The sequence below is a fragment of the Cucurbita pepo genome, chromosome 17 (assembly GCF_057944985.1).
Source record: "Cucurbita pepo subsp. pepo isolate OVF chromosome 17, ASM5794498v1, whole genome shotgun sequence".
Taxonomy (NCBI): Eukaryota; Viridiplantae; Streptophyta; class Magnoliopsida; order Cucurbitales; family Cucurbitaceae; genus Cucurbita; species Cucurbita pepo.
Genome location: NC_141814.1, coordinates 4,084,402 through 4,103,089, shown reverse-complemented (window position 1 = coordinate 4,103,089; position 18,688 = coordinate 4,084,402). Strand labels below are relative to the sequence as shown.

The 18,688-nt window shown below is 32.8% G+C and overlaps 1 protein-coding gene and 1 long non-coding RNA gene across 2 annotated transcripts; one reads left to right on the top strand and one right to left on the bottom strand.

The window, feature by feature from the left end:
- Positions 1-1,481: 1,481 nt before the first annotated feature.
- On the bottom strand, positions 1,482-3,800 carry LOC111783190 (uncharacterized). Its single transcript, XR_015413348.1, has 4 exons — positions 3,466-3,800; positions 3,305-3,386; positions 2,670-2,747; positions 1,482-1,676 (listed from the first exon to the last, which is right to left on the bottom strand). It is a non-coding gene; the product is annotated as an uncharacterized LOC111783190 (long non-coding RNA).
- Positions 3,801-14,131: 10,331 nt separating this feature from the next.
- On the top strand, positions 14,132-14,494 carry LOC147787514 (transcription factor KUA1-like). The gene has a single exon (XM_087119223.1). The coding sequence runs from the start codon at positions 14,132-14,134 to the stop codon at positions 14,492-14,494; it is 363 nt and encodes a 120-aa protein (XP_086975349.1).
- Positions 14,495-18,688: the final 4,194 nt, after the last annotated feature.

Genomic DNA, 18,688 nt, shown 5'->3' with positions numbered 1-18,688 from the left:
CAAAGGTATTCTCTTTTTCGTAATATCTGCTCTTTGACAAGGTCCATTGAGCAACAAATCCTTTTTGGAAATGCACATGGATTGAGGCATTTCTCTTTGTTTTGGTCGGTTTCGTTTTCTTTGCCTAGTGTTACTATGAACACTGAACGGAGGTTACATGCTTAGTGTTTTTGCTAAATGGACTGATGTGAAGAAATATTTATCGTGTGCGAGTACTCGTGTTTGTTTCTGGTTGTTTAGAGGTCGTTTGCATGTAGGAGGATTTAGTTGAGGAAGAAGTGTAAAACCGTTTCGTAGAAGAAGAAAAGAAAACTACTTATTTTCCAAGTTTTACGTTTGAGTTTTAACTCCTATTTGCTCACTATATGATGACTTTATTATCATTTTAATCCTCAAAATCTTCGTACGATCTCATCTTCGAATTGGAAATGTGGATGGATTGAAGTTTTTCTCCTTGTTTTGATCGGTTTAATTTTTTTTGCCTAGTACTACTCTGAACACTAAATGGAAGCTATATGCTTATTGTTTTCCCTAAACTGATCGTTGCCTAGTGCTACTCTGAACACTGAACGGAAGCTATATGCTTAGTGTTTTCGCTAAACTGATCGATGGGAAGAAATATTTATCATGTGCAAGTGCTTGTGTTTATTTACGATTGTTAAGAGTTTGTTTGCATATAGGAGGATTTGGTTGAGAAAGAACGGTAAAAAGTTTTCGTTGTAGAAGAGGAAGAAAATCACTTGTTTTTCGAGTTCTACGTTCCATTTCATCTCCTATTTGCTCATTGTATGATGATTTTGTTATCATTGTAATTCTTAAAACCATTATAGAATATCATCTTCGAGATAGAAATAGGTGATGGATTGAGGTATTTCTCATTGTTTTGATAGGTTTCGTTTTCTTTAGTGCTATGTTGAACACTAAACACTAAACGAAGGCTATATGTTTAGTGTTTTCGCTAAACCTATCGAAGAGGAGAAATATTTATCGTGTGCGAGTTCTTGTGTTTGTTTCCGATTTTGTTAAGAGGTCGTTTGCATGTAAGAAGATTTATTTGAGGAAGAACTATAAAAAGGTTTCGTAGAAGAAGAACAAAATTTGTTTTTCGAGTTCTAAATTCGATTTCAGCTCCTAGGAGCTCACTGTATGATGGATTTGTTATCATTTTCATTCTCAAAATCTTCATAGGATCTCATCTTCGAATTGGAAATGCGGATGGATTGAGGTATTTCTCTTTGTTATGATCAGTTTTGTTTTCTTGTCTAATGAACATTGAACGGAGGCTATATTTTAGTTTTCGGTTGTAGGAGGATTTAGTTGAGGAAAAATTGAAAAAAAGTTTCGTAGAAGAAGAAAAACACTTGTTTTTAGAGTTCTACTGTCACGACCCGATTTTCGAGGCTTCGAAAATCTGAATCGTGACTAAAAAGACGAAATCGAAAACAAACAAAAGGAAAATAAAAGAAAAGAAAACCAAAGTAAAAGATAGAAATACTTTGTATTAAAACAAAAGAGAGAAATTTTGTTTGTTAATTATTACAAAATAAATTGCAAATATAAAATGAAATACAAAAGACTCTAAAAGACCGAAAAGGGACTGACGTTCCGGAACGACTCCCTCTGTGACTGTACAGCTCTCAAACGCTCCTCTACCTCGACCAGCAGCCAGTGAACACCTGAGAAAAATAAAGGAGAACGGGATGAGTATAAAAACTATACTCAGTAAGCCACCTACTTGTAGGCTCTCTTCGCATCTTAATTTAACAGAACTACCATGGTTTCCTAATTCGATTCTAGAACATCAGGTTCTAACCTTAGTCTCTTGGGGCTTGCCCCTTGGGTTTCACTGGTTCATCGTCCTTTCATTAGTCACCTAGAGGTTCCTTATGCCAAGCTGATATGGTCGGTATCTCTCTATGAGGCGCTACCTTTACATGGCTATCTAGGACTACATGATATCTAGCCTAGGGGTGTGCTGAATACCCCTACGCCCATATAGTCCTCCTATGGGGGGCGCGACCCAACCCATTCCCATGCAGCTAATGGGCTGTACGACGTGGGGACACATTTCCCATGCGAAATGGCTAAGAGCAGTAAGGACTGATCAGGGACCCTTGGTCCTCCCACGAAGCTATAGATACCGTTCTCACGCTAGCAATCTATGAATCCTCCTAGGTACTTTCTTGCCGTGGTAAACCGCTAAGTTTCTAGGGAAAAATTAAGTTTGTCTAGAGCGGCATATCGCTCCTAACAGAAATTCCGTAATCTTATCATAGAAATGGGCCCTAGCAATTAACAGAGGGTGCATGCAATCTTCTTCTAACATCATAGTATGTAATTCATGCAAACTAGGCATACCGGCTCAACGGGGCGATGACCTCCATCAAGCACCCAGAGCACGAAGTTCGCGCTCAATGGGGCGAATTCGTCCATCAAGCACCCGAAACCCGGCATACACAATTCTAACATAAATTAAACGCATGCATACGTACAACGGAAGCTTAAGGCATACAAGCAACACTCAGATAATTCACCCAACACATCATAACAATCCATCTAATTAATCTCATTCATGGAGAGCTAATTTAAGGCAAAATTACTAACATGCATACATACAATCCAAGCGAACCCTACAAGTATTTCTTCCTAAATACCGGGTGGTGACTTACCTGGTTGACGTGCCCTTTTTGCTAGCGTTTCTTTGCCCGTGAGGTGTTCAAAAGTACTGATTTCTTTAAATTAGGTCCCTATTCACGTAAGAACAGTATTAGAAGTGGGACCGGGACAAAAATCGGGCAAACAGAAAGCAACCGGGCCAAATTGGCCGTTCCACGTGCGCTAACGCGCCAGCAGCACGCTGGGAGGGCGTGGCCACGCGCGCGGGAAGGCGCCAGTCGCAGGCTGCACGAGCGCCCGCCTCCGCGTAGTCGCGGGTCGGCTGGTCCGGTCGGCTTGGCTCGCGTCGCAGTTCAGCCCGGCTTGCGGGCGACACGTGTCGACACCTCGCTGGAGCTGCGTTGCTCCAGCCGATGGTCGACGCGTGTCCGGCGCCTGTCGCCGCTCGCCGCCGCCGTCCGCCGCTCGCCGGCCGACTCTTTTTTTTTTCTTCTTCTTTCTTCTCTGTCCTTTGAAAACCGAAACACAACCCTCTTTTCCGATTTTCATATCTTTCGATCCGTAGATCGGATCGACATGATTCCTTCGTCAAAATTTTAGATCGTGTTACGGGCTACGTTCTCGTATTTTTTTCTCGTAATTTTCGCTTAACTACCGGACGAGTTAAGAAGGTCGTAATTTCGCTCACCGTTCTCGGACGACTCTCGGATCTCCGCCTTCGGGTTGAGGTCTCGGCCAAACTTCTTCACAGATCATGCGTAGAGTTGTTCCTAGATGAATATATCAAGATTTCAGATCTTGATTCACAAAGGAAAATCGTAGATCTGAGAAAACGTTCAAGATCCTTACCTTGCGGGTTTCCGACTTCTTGATGAAAAATGGGACTCCGGCCACCTACATTCTCTTTTCCCTTCCAAGAAAGTCTCTCTGCATGATCTTCACCTCCTTGCATCATGATCTTCACCGGAATAGACTCCGACGGTAGTTTTCGGTGAGTCTTCCGGCGGTTCATCCTTTCTCCTCTCTCTAGGTTCTCTCTACCCCTTTCTCTCACTATCTCTCTTTTTCAAGATTATGGATGGGGTTTTGTTTGGACCCCTTAGGTGGTTGGAGGGGCAAATTTACCTATTTGCCCCTCTCAACTTTTCCTATATTTTTTTTTCTTTTTCTTCTTTCTTCGGGTATTACATCTACTTTCGAGTTTCAGCTCATATTCGCTCAATGCATTATGGTTTAGTTATCATTTTCATTCTCAAAATCTTTGTAGGATCTCATCTTCAAATTGGAAATGTTGATGGATTGAGACATTTCTGTTTGTTTTGATCAGTTTCGTTTACTGTGTCTGATGCCCTCTGAACATTAAACGGAAGCTATATTATTAGTGTTTTGGCTAAACCGACCAATGAGGAGAAATATTTACCATGTTCGAGTTCTAGTATTTATTTTTGTTAGTTAAGAGGTCGTTTGCATGTAGAAGGATTTAGTTGAGGAATAACTATAAAAAGGTTTCGTAAAAGAAAAAGAAGAAAAGCACTTGTTTTCTGAGTTCTACTTCGATTTCAGCTCCTTTTGCTCACTGTATGATGATTTTGTTATCATTTTAAACTTCAAAATCTTGATCTCATCTTCGAATTGAAAATGCAAATGAATTGATGTATTTCTCTTTGTTTTGGTTGGTTTCTTTTTCTTTACCTAGGGCTATTTTGAACATTAACGAAGGCTATATGCTTAGTGTTTTCGAGTTCTTGTGTTTGTTTCGTGTTGTTAAGAGATCGTTTACATGTAGGAGGATTTTGTGAGGAAGAACTTTAAAAAGGTGTTGTAGAAGAATACGTAGAAAAACACTTGTTTTTCAAGTTGTACGTTCGAGTTTCAGCTCCTATTCGCTCATCGTATGATGATTTTGTTATAATTTTAATACTCAAAATCTTCGTAGGATCTCATCTTCAAATTGAAAATGCGGATGGATTGATGTATTTCTCTTTGTTTTGATCGGTTCCGTATTCTTTGACTATTACTACTCTGAACATTGAACGGAGGCTATATGCTTAGTGTTTTTGCTGAACCGATTGAATAAGAGAAATATTTATCATTTTTTTGTTTATTTCCTGTTGTTAAGAGGTCATTTGCGTTTAGGAGGATTTAGTTGAGGAAGAACAGTAAAAAAATTTAGTAGAAGAAGAAGAAAAGCACTTATTTTAAGAGTTTTACATTCGAGTTTTAGCTCCTATTTGCTCACTATAGGATAGTTTTTTTTTTTTTTTTTTTTTTTTTGTTTTTTTTAATCATTTTAATTCTCAAAATCTTCTTAAGATTTCATCTTCGAATTAAAAATGTAAAAGGATTGAGGTATCCTGTAACGACCCAAATTTTTTTACTTAATTTAGGATGGCCGTATTATACATATCATGAACATTGAATACATATTCATTCAACTTAGTTACTGTTGTCACTAAATTAAAGTTTAATTCTGTCTTTTAAAATCTAAGTCAACCTATGTGAGTAGACATCAATTTCAATTTCAAATTTCTATAAAATTATTTCTCTGATTTAGAAAGATACACTTAATCTATTCAAATTTCTAATGATACACTTAATCTATTCAAATTTCTTTAAAATTATTTCTTTAATTTAGAATATACACCAAATGTTTTAAATAAAGAAATTCTATAATCTCTAGTATTTCCCTGATTTTTTCTTCTTTTATTGTTTAATTTTGTTTCCCTATTTTTTTTTAATTTTTTTTTTTTTATGATCTCTATTTATTTATTATTATTTTTGGTTTATGTATTAATTTTAATTTTTAATTTTATTAACTAAATTTTAATTTATTTACTTTTCTCTTCCTATTTAGTTTTTAATTATATTTACTAAATCTTCTATCTTTTAATTGATTACATATATTATTGATAACTATTATTTCTAAATTTTTTTTCTAAATTTTTGGTCTTTCTTATCTTTGTATTCCTTTTAATTGTATTGGGTGATTAATTATGGGTCGATTTTTAATGAATTTTTGACTAATAATTTACCGAACAATATTTAATTTCTAACTCAAATTAAATAATTGAAACAATTTAAGAAAAATCTAAAATATAATTTGGTGATCTCTTAAAAAAATGAAATTAAGATAATATATACCACAACTCATTGAAATTAAGATTTAATATATAAAAATGAAATTAAGAAATAAAAACTCACTGAAATTTTTTGCTATTAAAAATAAAATTAAGATTTAATATATACAACAAACTCACTAGGTGTCCCTCACATAAATTTGGAGTCATTTTCCTTTTTCTCTCTGAACGACATCTGAAATGTTATGTATCTCTGACTTTTGATGTTTTATTTTTTTTTTCACTCTAGAAGAATAGCGGATCACTGCTACATTGGAGCATGTGGTTGATTATAGATATTTGGGGATGAGTTGTGAGAAATTGGTGGGGAGAGGGATGAATTATTTTTTATTAATTTATTATTATTGTTATTATTTATTTATTTATTTTTATATGTTTTTGTTTTATTCCAAATATTTGATTGTTCCCAAATGTCTTACAGTATTTAGCTAGGTTTTACCGAATGACCTGAAACCACGTAACATGCAACTAGATCTTGATTCACAGCAAAGTGCATAAATCGGCTGACCATATGTCGTAATGAGATTGGATTTTTTGACAGTCTTGAATAGATTCCGATTCTTGTTTCTAACTCCAGGCCATGCAACATCAAGGAGATTGCGATGTATGTTCATTCCTTCCTCCACGCGTTGTAGCAAAAACCTCTTCTCCAGAGTTATATCTTCTTTTTTATAGCTTCAGATTGGATATTTTGACAGCTTCAAACAGCTTCAGATTTCAATTCTTGTTTCCAACTTCAGGCCATGCAACATCGAGGAGATTGCCATGTCTGTTCATCCTTCTTCCAAGCAGCGAAAACCCATTCTCCACAGTTATATCTTGTTTCTTACAACTTATCTTTATAACTTGTCGTTGGAGGAGATCTTATTTACCAAAATAATTTATAGTATTGAGTTTTATTTATTATTTCTAATATTTTTAAAATATTGTATATTTCATGAACTTATTTATAATTTTTTTTATTCGGTGATTAAGAATTTTGTAACTCTTGCCAAACGAGCTAATAAAAAAAAAGAGAACTATGATTGCAAATTTTAAAAGTTAACCATGATTGCAATAAATTATGAAATTCGAACGAATCCATGGTTACGCGAAGTTTTCTAGCTTCTTCAATGATTTGCTTGTGGGAAGATTGTTGCATCCTAATAGCATTTTGAGCTCTAAAAAAAGCCTATATACTGTGAAAAGTTGTAGTAGCTAGTTGTCTCACGTCAAATCCTCTGACTACAACATACAAACTCTTTAAATCCTAATGTCAATTTAATCTCTAAAAAGGGTTTGCATATTGTGAAAAGTTGCAGCAGCCAATAAAGAAACAAGTAAGCAAACAAAAAAAGGAACCAAGATAGAGTTTCACTCATCTATTTGATAATCATTTGGCAAAAATTGAATAAATCAAGCGGTTTTGGTTTTCGATGTCGAATCTTACAAAAGACTTCCAGGGCCGAATCTCGAAATAAACTTATTATCTTTATCAAAAGATTGATGAGCTCTTTGTGTCCTAGCGGCAGTTTGAGCTCTAAAATGGCTCTGCATACTGCAAAAAGCTACAACAGCTCGTTTTCTCACGAGAAACCCTCTAACCACAACCTACAAACTCTTTTAGTCCTAGGTTCGAGTTTCAGCTCATATTCTCACTGTATGATGGTTTAGTTATCATTTTCATTCTCAAAATCTTTGTAGGATCTCATCTTCAAATTGGAAATGTGGATGGATTGAGACAGTTCTGTTTGTTTTGATCAGTTTCATTTTTTTTTTTGCCTAGTGCCCTCTGAACATTGAACGGAAGCTATATGCTTAGTGTTTTGGCTAAACCGACCAATGAGGAGAATTATTTGTCGTGTTCGAGTTTTAGTATTTATTTTTATTTGTTAAGAGGTCGTTTGCATGTAGGAAGATTTAGTTGAGGAATAACCGTAAAAAGGTTTCGTAAAAGAAGAAGAAAAACATTTGTTTTCCGAGTTCTACGTTCGATTTCAGCTCGTTTTGCTCACTGTATGATGGTTTTGTTATCATTTTAATCTTCAAAATCTTTGTAGGATCTCATCTTTGAATTGGAAATGCTTTGGATTGATGTATTTCTCTTTGTTTTGGTTGGTTTCTTTTTCTTTACGTAGGGCTATTTTGAACATTAACTAAGGCTATATACTTAGTGTTTTCGCTAATTGATGAGGAGAAATATTTAAAGTGTTTGAGTTCTTGTGTTTGTTTCCGGTTGTTAAGAGGTCATTTTTATGTACGAGGATTTTTTTAGGAAGAACTTTAAAAAGCTTTTGTAGAAGAAGAAGATGAAGAAGACGAAGAAAAGCACTTGTTTTTCGAGTTCTACGTTCGAGTTTCAGCTCCTATTCACTCATTGTATGATGATTTTATTATAATTTTAATACTTAAAATCTTCGTAGGATCTCATCTTCAAATGGAAAATGCGGATGGATTGATGTATTTTTCTTTGTTTTGATCGATTTCGTTTTCTTTGACTATTGCTACTCTGAACAGAGACTATATGCTTAGTGTTTTTGCTAAACCGAACGAAGAGGAGAAATGTTTATCGTGTGCAAGTTCTTTTGTTTATTTATGGTTGTTAAGAGGTCGTTTGTATTTAGGAGGATTTAATTAAGGAAGAACGGTAAAAAAAATTTCGTAGAAGAAGAAAAACACTTGTTTTTCAAGTTTTAGCTTCTATGCACTCACTATATGATAGTTTTGTTATCATTTTAATCCTCAAAATCTTCATAGGATCTCATCTTCGAATAAAAAATGCTGACGGATTGAGGTATTTTGCAACGACCCAAATTTTTTTACTTAATTTAAGGTCGTTGCTGTATACATATCATGAACATTGAATACGTATTCATTTAACTGACATGATTAGTTAAGCTGTTGTCACTAAATTAAAGCTTGATTTTGTCCCTTGAAATCCAAGTCAACTTAGGTGAGTCCATGACATCAGTTTCAAATTCAAATTTCTACAAAATTATTCCTCAAATCTACAATGGAATACATGTTATACCTGGCTTTGTTAGCTAAATCTTTATTATTATTATTATTTTGTTTATATATGAGTGTAAATATTTATTTTTGTTGGTTTATGTATTAATTTTAGTTTATAATTCTATTACCTAAATCTTAATTCTTTTTTCTTTTCATCTCACTTTTGTTTTGTATTTAGTTTTAATTTTTAATTATATACACTAAATCTTTTTTTAATTTTTTTATTTACCGGGTGTTGCTCTCAAATTTTCAGTCTTTTTATCTTTATATATATATATATATATATATATATATATATATATATATATATATATATATATATATATATATATATATATATTTATTATTATTATTATTATTTTTTATAATTATATTGGTTGATTAATTATGGGTCTAATTTTAATGAATTTTTTTTTTTACTAATTTACTGATCTCCATTAACAGTATGTAATTTCTATTCCAAACTAAAACAATTTAAAGAAAATCTAAGATATAATTGGGTGATCTCTTAAAAATGAAATTAAGATAAATTTAATATATACAACAAATTTATTGGACCTGTGGAGCCATTTTCCTTTTTCCCTCCCAACTACATCTGAAAAGTTATGTATCTGCAATTTTGATGTTCTATTTTTTTCTCTCTTTCTAGCATAATAGCTAATGCATTGGAGCATGGGGTTGATGATAGATATTTGGGGACGAATTGTGAGAAATGGGTGGATGGAGGAATGAGTTATTTTTTTTTATTAATTTATTATTATTGTTATTATTTATCTATTTTTATATACTTTTTGTTTTATTTTGAATATTTGAGTGTTCCTAGATATCTATCTTCCCATATTTAGCTGGGTTTTACCAAATGACCTGAAACCAAGCAACATGTAATTAGATCTTCATTCACATCAAAGTGCATAAATCGGCTGACCATATGTCGTAATGGGACCATGCAACATCAAGGAGATTGCTGTGTATGTTCATTCCTTCCTCCACGCCTTGTAGCAAAAACCCCATTCTCCACAGTTATATCTTCTTTCTACCTTAACTTATCTTTATAACTTGTGTCGTTTCAGTGCTTATGATCAACGGCTCCGGTCAATCATTGACAGAAGCTACTGTCCCTGCCGCTGCCAAAAGGACACTCGTGGGAGTGACGGTGGCTTGATGAGTGCAATGGACAATGGACGTGGTAGTTTTAAGATTTCGTTGGGGTTTTAGATTGGATAAGGGACATAGAACTGCAATTGAGGATGCCATCACCATTGTTCTAGAGTTTCTATCTCCAATTGGATAGAAAGATGACGGGTCGGTGGAAGAGGAACCTTTGGTTCATTATTTTGGCTTGTTTGATAGTCATGGAGTCCCTCAGCTACTTTTTGGTATCAAAACCTTACCTCTCTCCTTTTGGTAGTGATAGATGTCAATATTGACTCGATCATATATTATTGTTTCTTACCTATAAAATCATAACAATTGTTCTATCCATAATCTAATCATATCGTTCTATCAATCTATCACAGTCATATTCTTTTCTATACATAACCTAATTATATAGCTATGTCAGTCATATATTTTTCATATCGTTATATTACATTTATTGCATCCTTCTCGTATCTTATCTCACACATATCATTGAACACAACATAACGTAAGAGGTATCATATCATTCACATATCATAATACATACATAACATATCATAGTCATATCGATTTATAAACAATTCACACACATCAAATTTATAACACGTGCAGAACCACCACAAGACACGTGTCAACATCAAATATAACAATGCGATACTAAAGTCATCTAACTTATTAGCTTAAGCTATTGTCAATAAATTAAAGTTCAATTATTATTCTAATTTACGATAGTCATAAATTAGATTTCATGCTAATATTAAAGTTTTGTAGATAAAGTTTTAGAATATTTTATAATTAACTAATACTCATGTATATATTACATTAATATATATAGATATAGATATATATAGAATTTTATTTTTATTAAAAATGCTACTGTTTCATGGGATCTTTATATAAAAAAAAATTGTGTAATTAGGTTTACACTACTTCCTATTATTTATTTTGTTTTATCATTTACTTCGTTCCCCAATTTTTTATTTTGTGTTTGTTTTTCCATTTATAATTTATCTTAATTTTTTTCCTTTTCTATATCTATTTTTTTCCTTATAATTTTTAATTATATATTTTATTTTTCTTGTATTTACTCGACTTATAATGGTCAAATATGGTCAAATATTGTTGCTTTCAATCTTCTATTTTTTTTTAATTAATTTTGTTGGTAGAATAATTTATGTACTTTTTTTAATATTATTGACGTTAATTCTCTGTCTTTTTTTTAATTCTATTATCAGATTAATTCTAGATTAATTCTTAATACTATTATTCTTTAAACTCAGTTAAAACCATTAGAATTTTTAAATCACATTCAATAATTAGAACAATTTTTAATTGTGATCCCTTCATGAGATTAGATAGGAAGACTTAATATATATACATAAATGAAATTAGGACTGAAAATTTTAATATATACAACAAACTCGAAATATATGCTCACATAAATTTGTAGTATGCCGTGAAAACATTTTCCTTTTTCTCTCTCAAATCTAAAAATAAATGAAATTAGGACAGAAAAATGTAATATATACAACAATCTCGAAATCTTTCTTCACATAAATCTGGAAAAACATTTTTTTTCTCTCCCAAATAAATCTAAAAATAAATGAAATTAGGACGGAAAATTTTAATATATACAACAAACTGGAAATATATGCTCACATAAATCTACCGTATGCAGTGAAAACATTTTCTTTTTTCTCTCCGAAATAAATCTAAAAATAAATGGAATTAGTACAGAAAAATTTAATATATAAACACTAAATCTTTCTAGTTTACTTTCTCTCTCCCAAATAAATCTACAAATAAATGGAATTAGGACAGAAAGATTTAATATGTACAACAGAAATCTTATCTTTCCTCCCTAGAAAAAACATTTTTTTTTATCTCCCAAATAAATCTAAAAATAAATGAAATTAGGACGATAAAATTTAATATATACAATAAACTCAAATATATGCTCACATAAATCTGCAATGTGGAGGTAAAACATTTTCCTTTTTCTCTCCCAAATAAATCTAAAAATAAATGAAATTAGACAGAAAAATTTAATATATACAACAAACTCGAAATCTCTCTTATATATCTACAACATTTTCTTTTTTCCTCCCTAAAATAAATATAAAAATAAATGAAATTAGAACAAAAAGATTTAATATATATAAACTCCAAATCTCTCAATCACCTCAATCATCACACAAATAAGGTAAAAGTATTTTCCTTTTTTCTCTTCCAAATAAATCTTAAAAATAAATGAAATTAGGATAGAAAGATTTAATATATACAATAAACTCACTCCAAATGAAATCCCTCTTTACCGAAAGCATTTTTCTTTTTCTCTCCCAAATAAATTTAAAAATAAATGAAATTAGGATAAAAAGATTTAATATACAATAAACTCAGAATCAATTCTCATATAAATATGTCGTATCTATCTCATATAAATATGTCGTATCTAGTGAAAGTATTTTTCTTTTTCTCTCTCAAATAATTTTTTTTTTTTTGTTACCTACCATTTTTATGTTTTAAAATGAAGAGAGAGGATAAGTTATTTTTATTTATTTATTTATTTTTATATGTTTTTGTTTTCTAGTGAATATTTACATTTTTTTATAGATTTTCATCAGGTGTGATGGTTACTCTATTTTCCAATATTTAGCCACCTTTTACCAAATAACTTAAACCACTACACATGTAACTAATCTTAATCTAGAGCAAAGTGCATAAATTGGGGACATATGTCATGATGAGATTGGATATTTTAACAGCTCCGAACAGCTTCAGATTTCAATTTTTGTTTCCAACTTCAGGCCATGCAACATCGAGGAGATTGCCATGTCTGTTCATCCTTCTTCCAAGCAGCGAAAACCCATTCTCCACAATTATATCTTCTTTCTTACAACTTATCTTTATAACTTGTGTGGTTGGAGGAGATCTTATTTACCAAAATAATTTATAGTATTGAGTTTTATTTATTATTTCTAATATTTTTAAAATACTGTACATTTCATGAACTTATTTATAATTTTTTTTTATTCCGTGATTAAGAATTTTGTAACTCTTTCCAAACGAGCTAGTAAGAAAAAAGAGAACTATGATTGCAAATTTTAAAAGTTAACGATGATTGCAATAAATTATGAAACTCGAACGAATCCATGGTTACACGAAGTTTTCTAGCTTCTTCAATGATTTGCTTGTGGGAAGATTGTTGCATCCTAATAGCATTTTGAGCTCTAAAAAATGCCTGTATACTGTGAAAAGTTGTAGTAGCTAGTTGTTTCACGATCAAATCCTCTGACTACAACATACAAACTCTTTAAATCCTAATGTCAATTTGAGCTCAAAAAAGGGTTTGCATATTGTGAAAAGTTGCAGCAGCCAATAAAGAAAAAGTACGCAAACAAAGAAAGGAACCAAGATAGAGTTTCACTCATCTATTTGATAATCATTCGGCAAAAATTGAATAAATCAAGCGGTTTTGGTTTTCGATGTCAAATCTTAAAGAATACTTCCAGGGCCGAATCTCGAAATAAACCTATTATCTTTATCAAAAGATTGATGAGCTCTTTGTGTCCTAGCGGCAGTTTGAGCTCTAAAATGGCTCTGCATACTGCGAAAAGCTACAACAGCTCGTTTTCTCATGAGAAACCCTCTAACCAGAACCTACAAACTCTTTGAGTCCTAACGATAGTTTGAGCTTTAAAAAAGAACTGCATACTATGAAAAGTTGCAGCAGCTCGTTTTCTCACGATAAATTCTCTAACCACAGCTTGCAATTTAACCGGTCCCTTGAGAGCTCTCCAAGCATTCCTAGCATGACAATAAAGAAACAAAAAAAAGGAACAAGTTAGAATTTCACTAATCTCTTTGATAATCATTTGGCTCAAATGGTTTTCAAATAAAGTCGTTTTGGTTTTTGATATCGAATCTTACATCAGATTTCCAAGGCCGAATCTCAGGATATCGAAAAATCGACGAACTCTTTGGGTGAGTGACCCTCGTGCCAGTAATTCATAATGCATCTGCTATTGGGTCTCAGCGCGCCTATCTGTTAGCATGGTACCATTTATACTTGATAAGGATTTTGGTCTTTTATTTCCTGTCTTTCAGGAAACTGATCTGCTGCGTGCGCCAGAAGATGAAGTTTTACATGGTTATCAGGCAAAAGAAACAGAGAACACTGGTTTACAACCTTCACTAAATCTCTCACTTAACCGGTTGAAGAAAATGGTAAAGAACTTGATGCACCCAAGATGGAAGTTGCTGGTTTCCCGCCAATGATACCGGGATACATCTCGGCTTACGTGCCTGTTCCTTTTTCTATTTGGGCACCAAGTACAGTCCCAATGGAAGAAGAAAAGGGTGTAGAAATGTGTCATCATGAGGTACTAAAGCCAATTCCAGTTGTGCCAAAGGAACCTGTCAATGTTGATGAACTAGTTGGCATGTCTCAACTCACTCTACGAGAGCACGAAAGGGAGCATAAAGAGCCTTCACCTCTGACCTTAAAATTGATAAGCAAACCCTCAAGACGACTGTTAGTATTTCATCCAAATGCTCAAGTCAGCCGCTCGGAGTTAAACAAAGACGACAATGACACAACTAAAGCTCTTTGAAACAAGAAGGGAGGCGTCTTCATGCATCGTGAGATTTCCTTGAAAAATTACACCCGTAATTAGTTTTGTTTTTCATAGAAAGTTTGGTAGTGTGGGTGTTTTAATGATAATGTAGGCCAGAGAAAGTTCTTATAGTATATGTATTCTTTGTAACAGTAACAGGTAGATATTGTAATAAATATATTAATATGTACCTTTTTTAGGCATTAAATTAATACATATCTCTTTATCGTGATCATGTTCATAGCCTTCTAATCAAGGAATTGACACTTTGGGAGTGAGCTTCAACAGGGAACTTACATGAGTGTGACCGGATTTCATTTCCTTTTTGTTTAGGTGAAGGAGTCAGGTACTTAGAGAAATGAAAGAATAAATAGGGAGAGGTGATTGAGCTGATCTTTCATTTTCTTAGTTTAGAGTGAATAAATAGGTGAAGGGCTTCTTGTTCTTGTTCAAATTCTCAAGCTAAGAATAGACATACATGAGTGTGAGAGTGCTTCTTGTTCTTGTTCAAATTCTCAAGCTAAGACTCTTTATGGCAGTATTACACTAACTACCCTTTTTTATTTCGATTCTAATTTGTAGATTATTTAAGCATGAGGAAGAACTATTTATTTATCTTTCTTGTGAGGATTATTGACGGTAAGTCGTTTCATGAAAATTTATTACTTTTTTCCTTTCTAATGCCACTAGGTTTGTCATGACCAACCTTAGAAATTAGACTCTAAAGTGATTTTCACACAAATACACTTGTAGTATGTGCTCGTACCTCCTTAAATAAAGGTGGAATCCCTTTAAAAGCCAAGTTCCTTTGTTGTACATGGGTTCCATTTTTCTATAACAAATTTATGCTTTCAATTAACTATTAGATAATATATTTTGTTTTCTTTTGAATATTTACTTCTTTTATCAGCTTTTCATCAGGTGTAACTGATCTTAGATATTTGTCTCCCTATATTTAGCCAAGTTTTACAAATGACCTGAAGTCCAACCACATGTAAATGAATCTTAATTCACAGCAAAGTGCTAATTTAGAGAATAAGTGTAACTGTTCTCTGTCTCCTATATTTAGCCAAGTTTTACCAAACGACATGAAGCCACGCCACATGTAAGGTTTTACCAAATGACTTGAGGCCATGCCACATGTAATTAGTTCTTTATTCATAGCAAAGTGCATTCAGAGTAAAGTGCATAAATCTAAATCTGTGAAGAGATTACCATATGTCATAATGAGATTGGATTTGATTGACAGCTTCAGACTGATTCCCATTCTTCTCCAGGCATGCAACTTGGAGGAGCTTGCCAGGTATGTTCATCCCTTCTTCCATATTGCCATGTATGTTCATTCCTTCTTCCATATTGCTATGTATGTTCATCCCTTCTTCCACGCGTTGGAGCAAAAACCCCTTCTCCATAGTTATATTCTTCTTACCTTAACTTGTCTTTATAACTTGTGACGCTTCAGCGCTTATGATCAACGACTCCGGTGAATCATTGATAGAAGTTGTTGTCGCTACCGCTGCCGGAAGGACACTCGTAGGAGTGACGGTAGCTCGATGAGCTCGATGAGTGCAATAGACAATGGACGCAGTAGTTGTGAGATTTCGTGGAGTTTTGGATTGGACAAGGGACGTAGAACTTCAATGGAGGATGTCATTGCCATTGTTCCGAAGTTTCTATCTCCAGCTAGATGGAAAGATGACGGGTCCGAGAAAGAGAAACCTTTAGTTCATTATTTTGGCTTGTTTGATGGTCATGGAGGCCCTCAGGTATTCTTTTTGGTATCTCTAATTAGTTGAATGCACTTATTTGCATACAATTTTGAAGATAAAACATGATGTAGATAGACCACGGAGCAATTTAAATCTCCGTCGTGCAGCTCACTTTACAAGTATACACAAACACCACCTTTAATTAAGAACAAATATATATATATATATATATATATATATATATATATATATATATACATACTATTTATTTATTTTAAAATCCCCAATAGGATTTTTGGTACGTCATATCTGTGGTAAATAGAAAGTGATGGTATGCTACCCAGAAAAAAAAATCTAAAAATTGATAGTTTAGGTGCGGATTCTATCTATAATAAGGTATCTATCTATAATTTTTCCATTACTCCCGCTCTCATATCCAACCTACCCGAACCCGACCTGTGGTGGTGTCAGAAGTAAAATCAAAGTGTTTGATCCTTTGTCCCATGCTTTGAGACACTCTCATATCCAACCTACCCGAACCCGACCTGTGGTGGTGTCAGAAGTAAAACCAAAGTGTTTGATCCTTTGTCCCATGCTTTGAGACACTCTCATATCCAACCTACCCGAACCCGACCTGTGGTGGTGTCAGAAGTAAAATCAAAGTGTTTGATCCTTTGTCCCATGCTTTGAGACACTCTCATATCCAACCTACCCGAACCCGACCTGTGGTGGTGTCAGAAGTAAAACCAAAGTGTTTGATCCTTTGTCCCATGCTTTGAGACACTCTCATATCCAACCTACCCGAACCCGACCTCTGGTGGTGTCAGAAGTAAAATCAAAGTGTTTGATCCTTTGTCCCATGCTTTGAGACACTCTTCGTTACCGATTAAGTAATGATGAACTGATGATAATTGATCGAGTGTCAATATAGTTCCTTTGAAAAAGTTAATTATTTCTTTCATTTATATTCATTTTTACTCTTACAAGTAATTTTATTTTTTATAAAATGGATTAATTATGAAAAGTAAAATTATAACATTCAACCACCAAAGTAAAATTATAGCAGGTCAAAATTAAAACATGATTTAAAATGGAGCCAAAAATGAATTTTTTATTTTGTAAGGAGGGGAGACGAGGGGCATTTTTGGAAAAATAATATTAATGGCTCATACTTAGCCCAAACCTTGATGATTGGGCCCAGGGGCATTTTTGAAAAAAAATAATATTAGTGTCTCATATTTAGGCCCAAACCTGATTCGGCCCATAAAATCAGATTTGGTTGTTTTTAAAATGGGCCTCGGCCTGGTCTGATCTCATCCAACCTACCGGGAAGTAGGGGTGTACATTCAACCCGACAACCCGGACCAACCCAACCCGAAGTACAAGGGTTGGGTTGGGTTGGATTAGCATTTTGGGTAGGGTTGGGTTCATTTTTCTGAACCCGAATTGAATCGGTTCGGTTTCGGGTTCGTGGGGGTTGACCCGATATAAATTTAAATAGATTGGATATATTAAGTAATCTAAATGTGGGGGTTGACCCGATATAAATTTAAATAGATTGGATATATTAAGTAATTTAATTTACAATAGGTTTGCCAGAGTGGTATTTTGGCCGATCGAAGAAGAATCATGCTTGAGTTCGAATCCGGACAATACATGTATTTTTTTCTTTTATATTATATATATTTTTTAAAATACCTTACCAACCAACCGTCATTCTAAATTCTTTATATAATATCTTTAAACTAATCATTTTTATAAAATATTTTTATATGTTTTTTTTTTTTTTGTATGTTTTTGTATGTTTTTTTTATTTATTTTCTATTTTATATATATATTATTTTTCTAATAATTTAGGCTATCTATCTCTATCAAATCATAAACATATTTCAACTAAAATATTTTTATATGTTTTTTTGTATGTTTTTTTTGTTATATAATATCTTTAAACTAATCATTTTTATAAAATATTTTTATATGTTTTTTTTGTATGTTTTTTTTTGTTATATAATATCTTTAAACTAATCATTTTTATAAAATATTTTTATATGTTTTTTTGTATGTTTTTTTTTGTTATATAATATCTTTAAACTAATCATTTTTATTGTTTATTTAATTTCATGATATATCCTTATATTTTCTCTATTTTAATCCATTTTCAAAAAATGTCCGGCATTCTTTAGTATTATAACATGTTGAACTATGTTAAGAACTATGTTAATATGTCACAATTTTCACTCGAACTATGTTAATATGTCACAATTTTCACTCGAACTATGTTAATAGGTTACAATTTTCGCTCGTTGTTTTTTATTGATTTTTTTTTTTTTTTTTTTTTTTTTATAGCAATTATGGATTGATTTGTGTTTGTTTGTAAGTTTTTAATATATTTTATATAAGATTGTATCCGAATAATTATAAATTGTGGATAAATATTGAAAAAAAAAATTAACAACCCAACTCGAAAATAGAAGGTTGGGTT

What these genes read in the sequence shown, in the direction of transcription:
- LOC147787514 (XM_087119223.1), top strand. Translation starts at nt 14,132, where the DNA reads ATGGAAGTTGCTGGTTTCCCGCCAATGATACCGGGATACATCTCGGCT.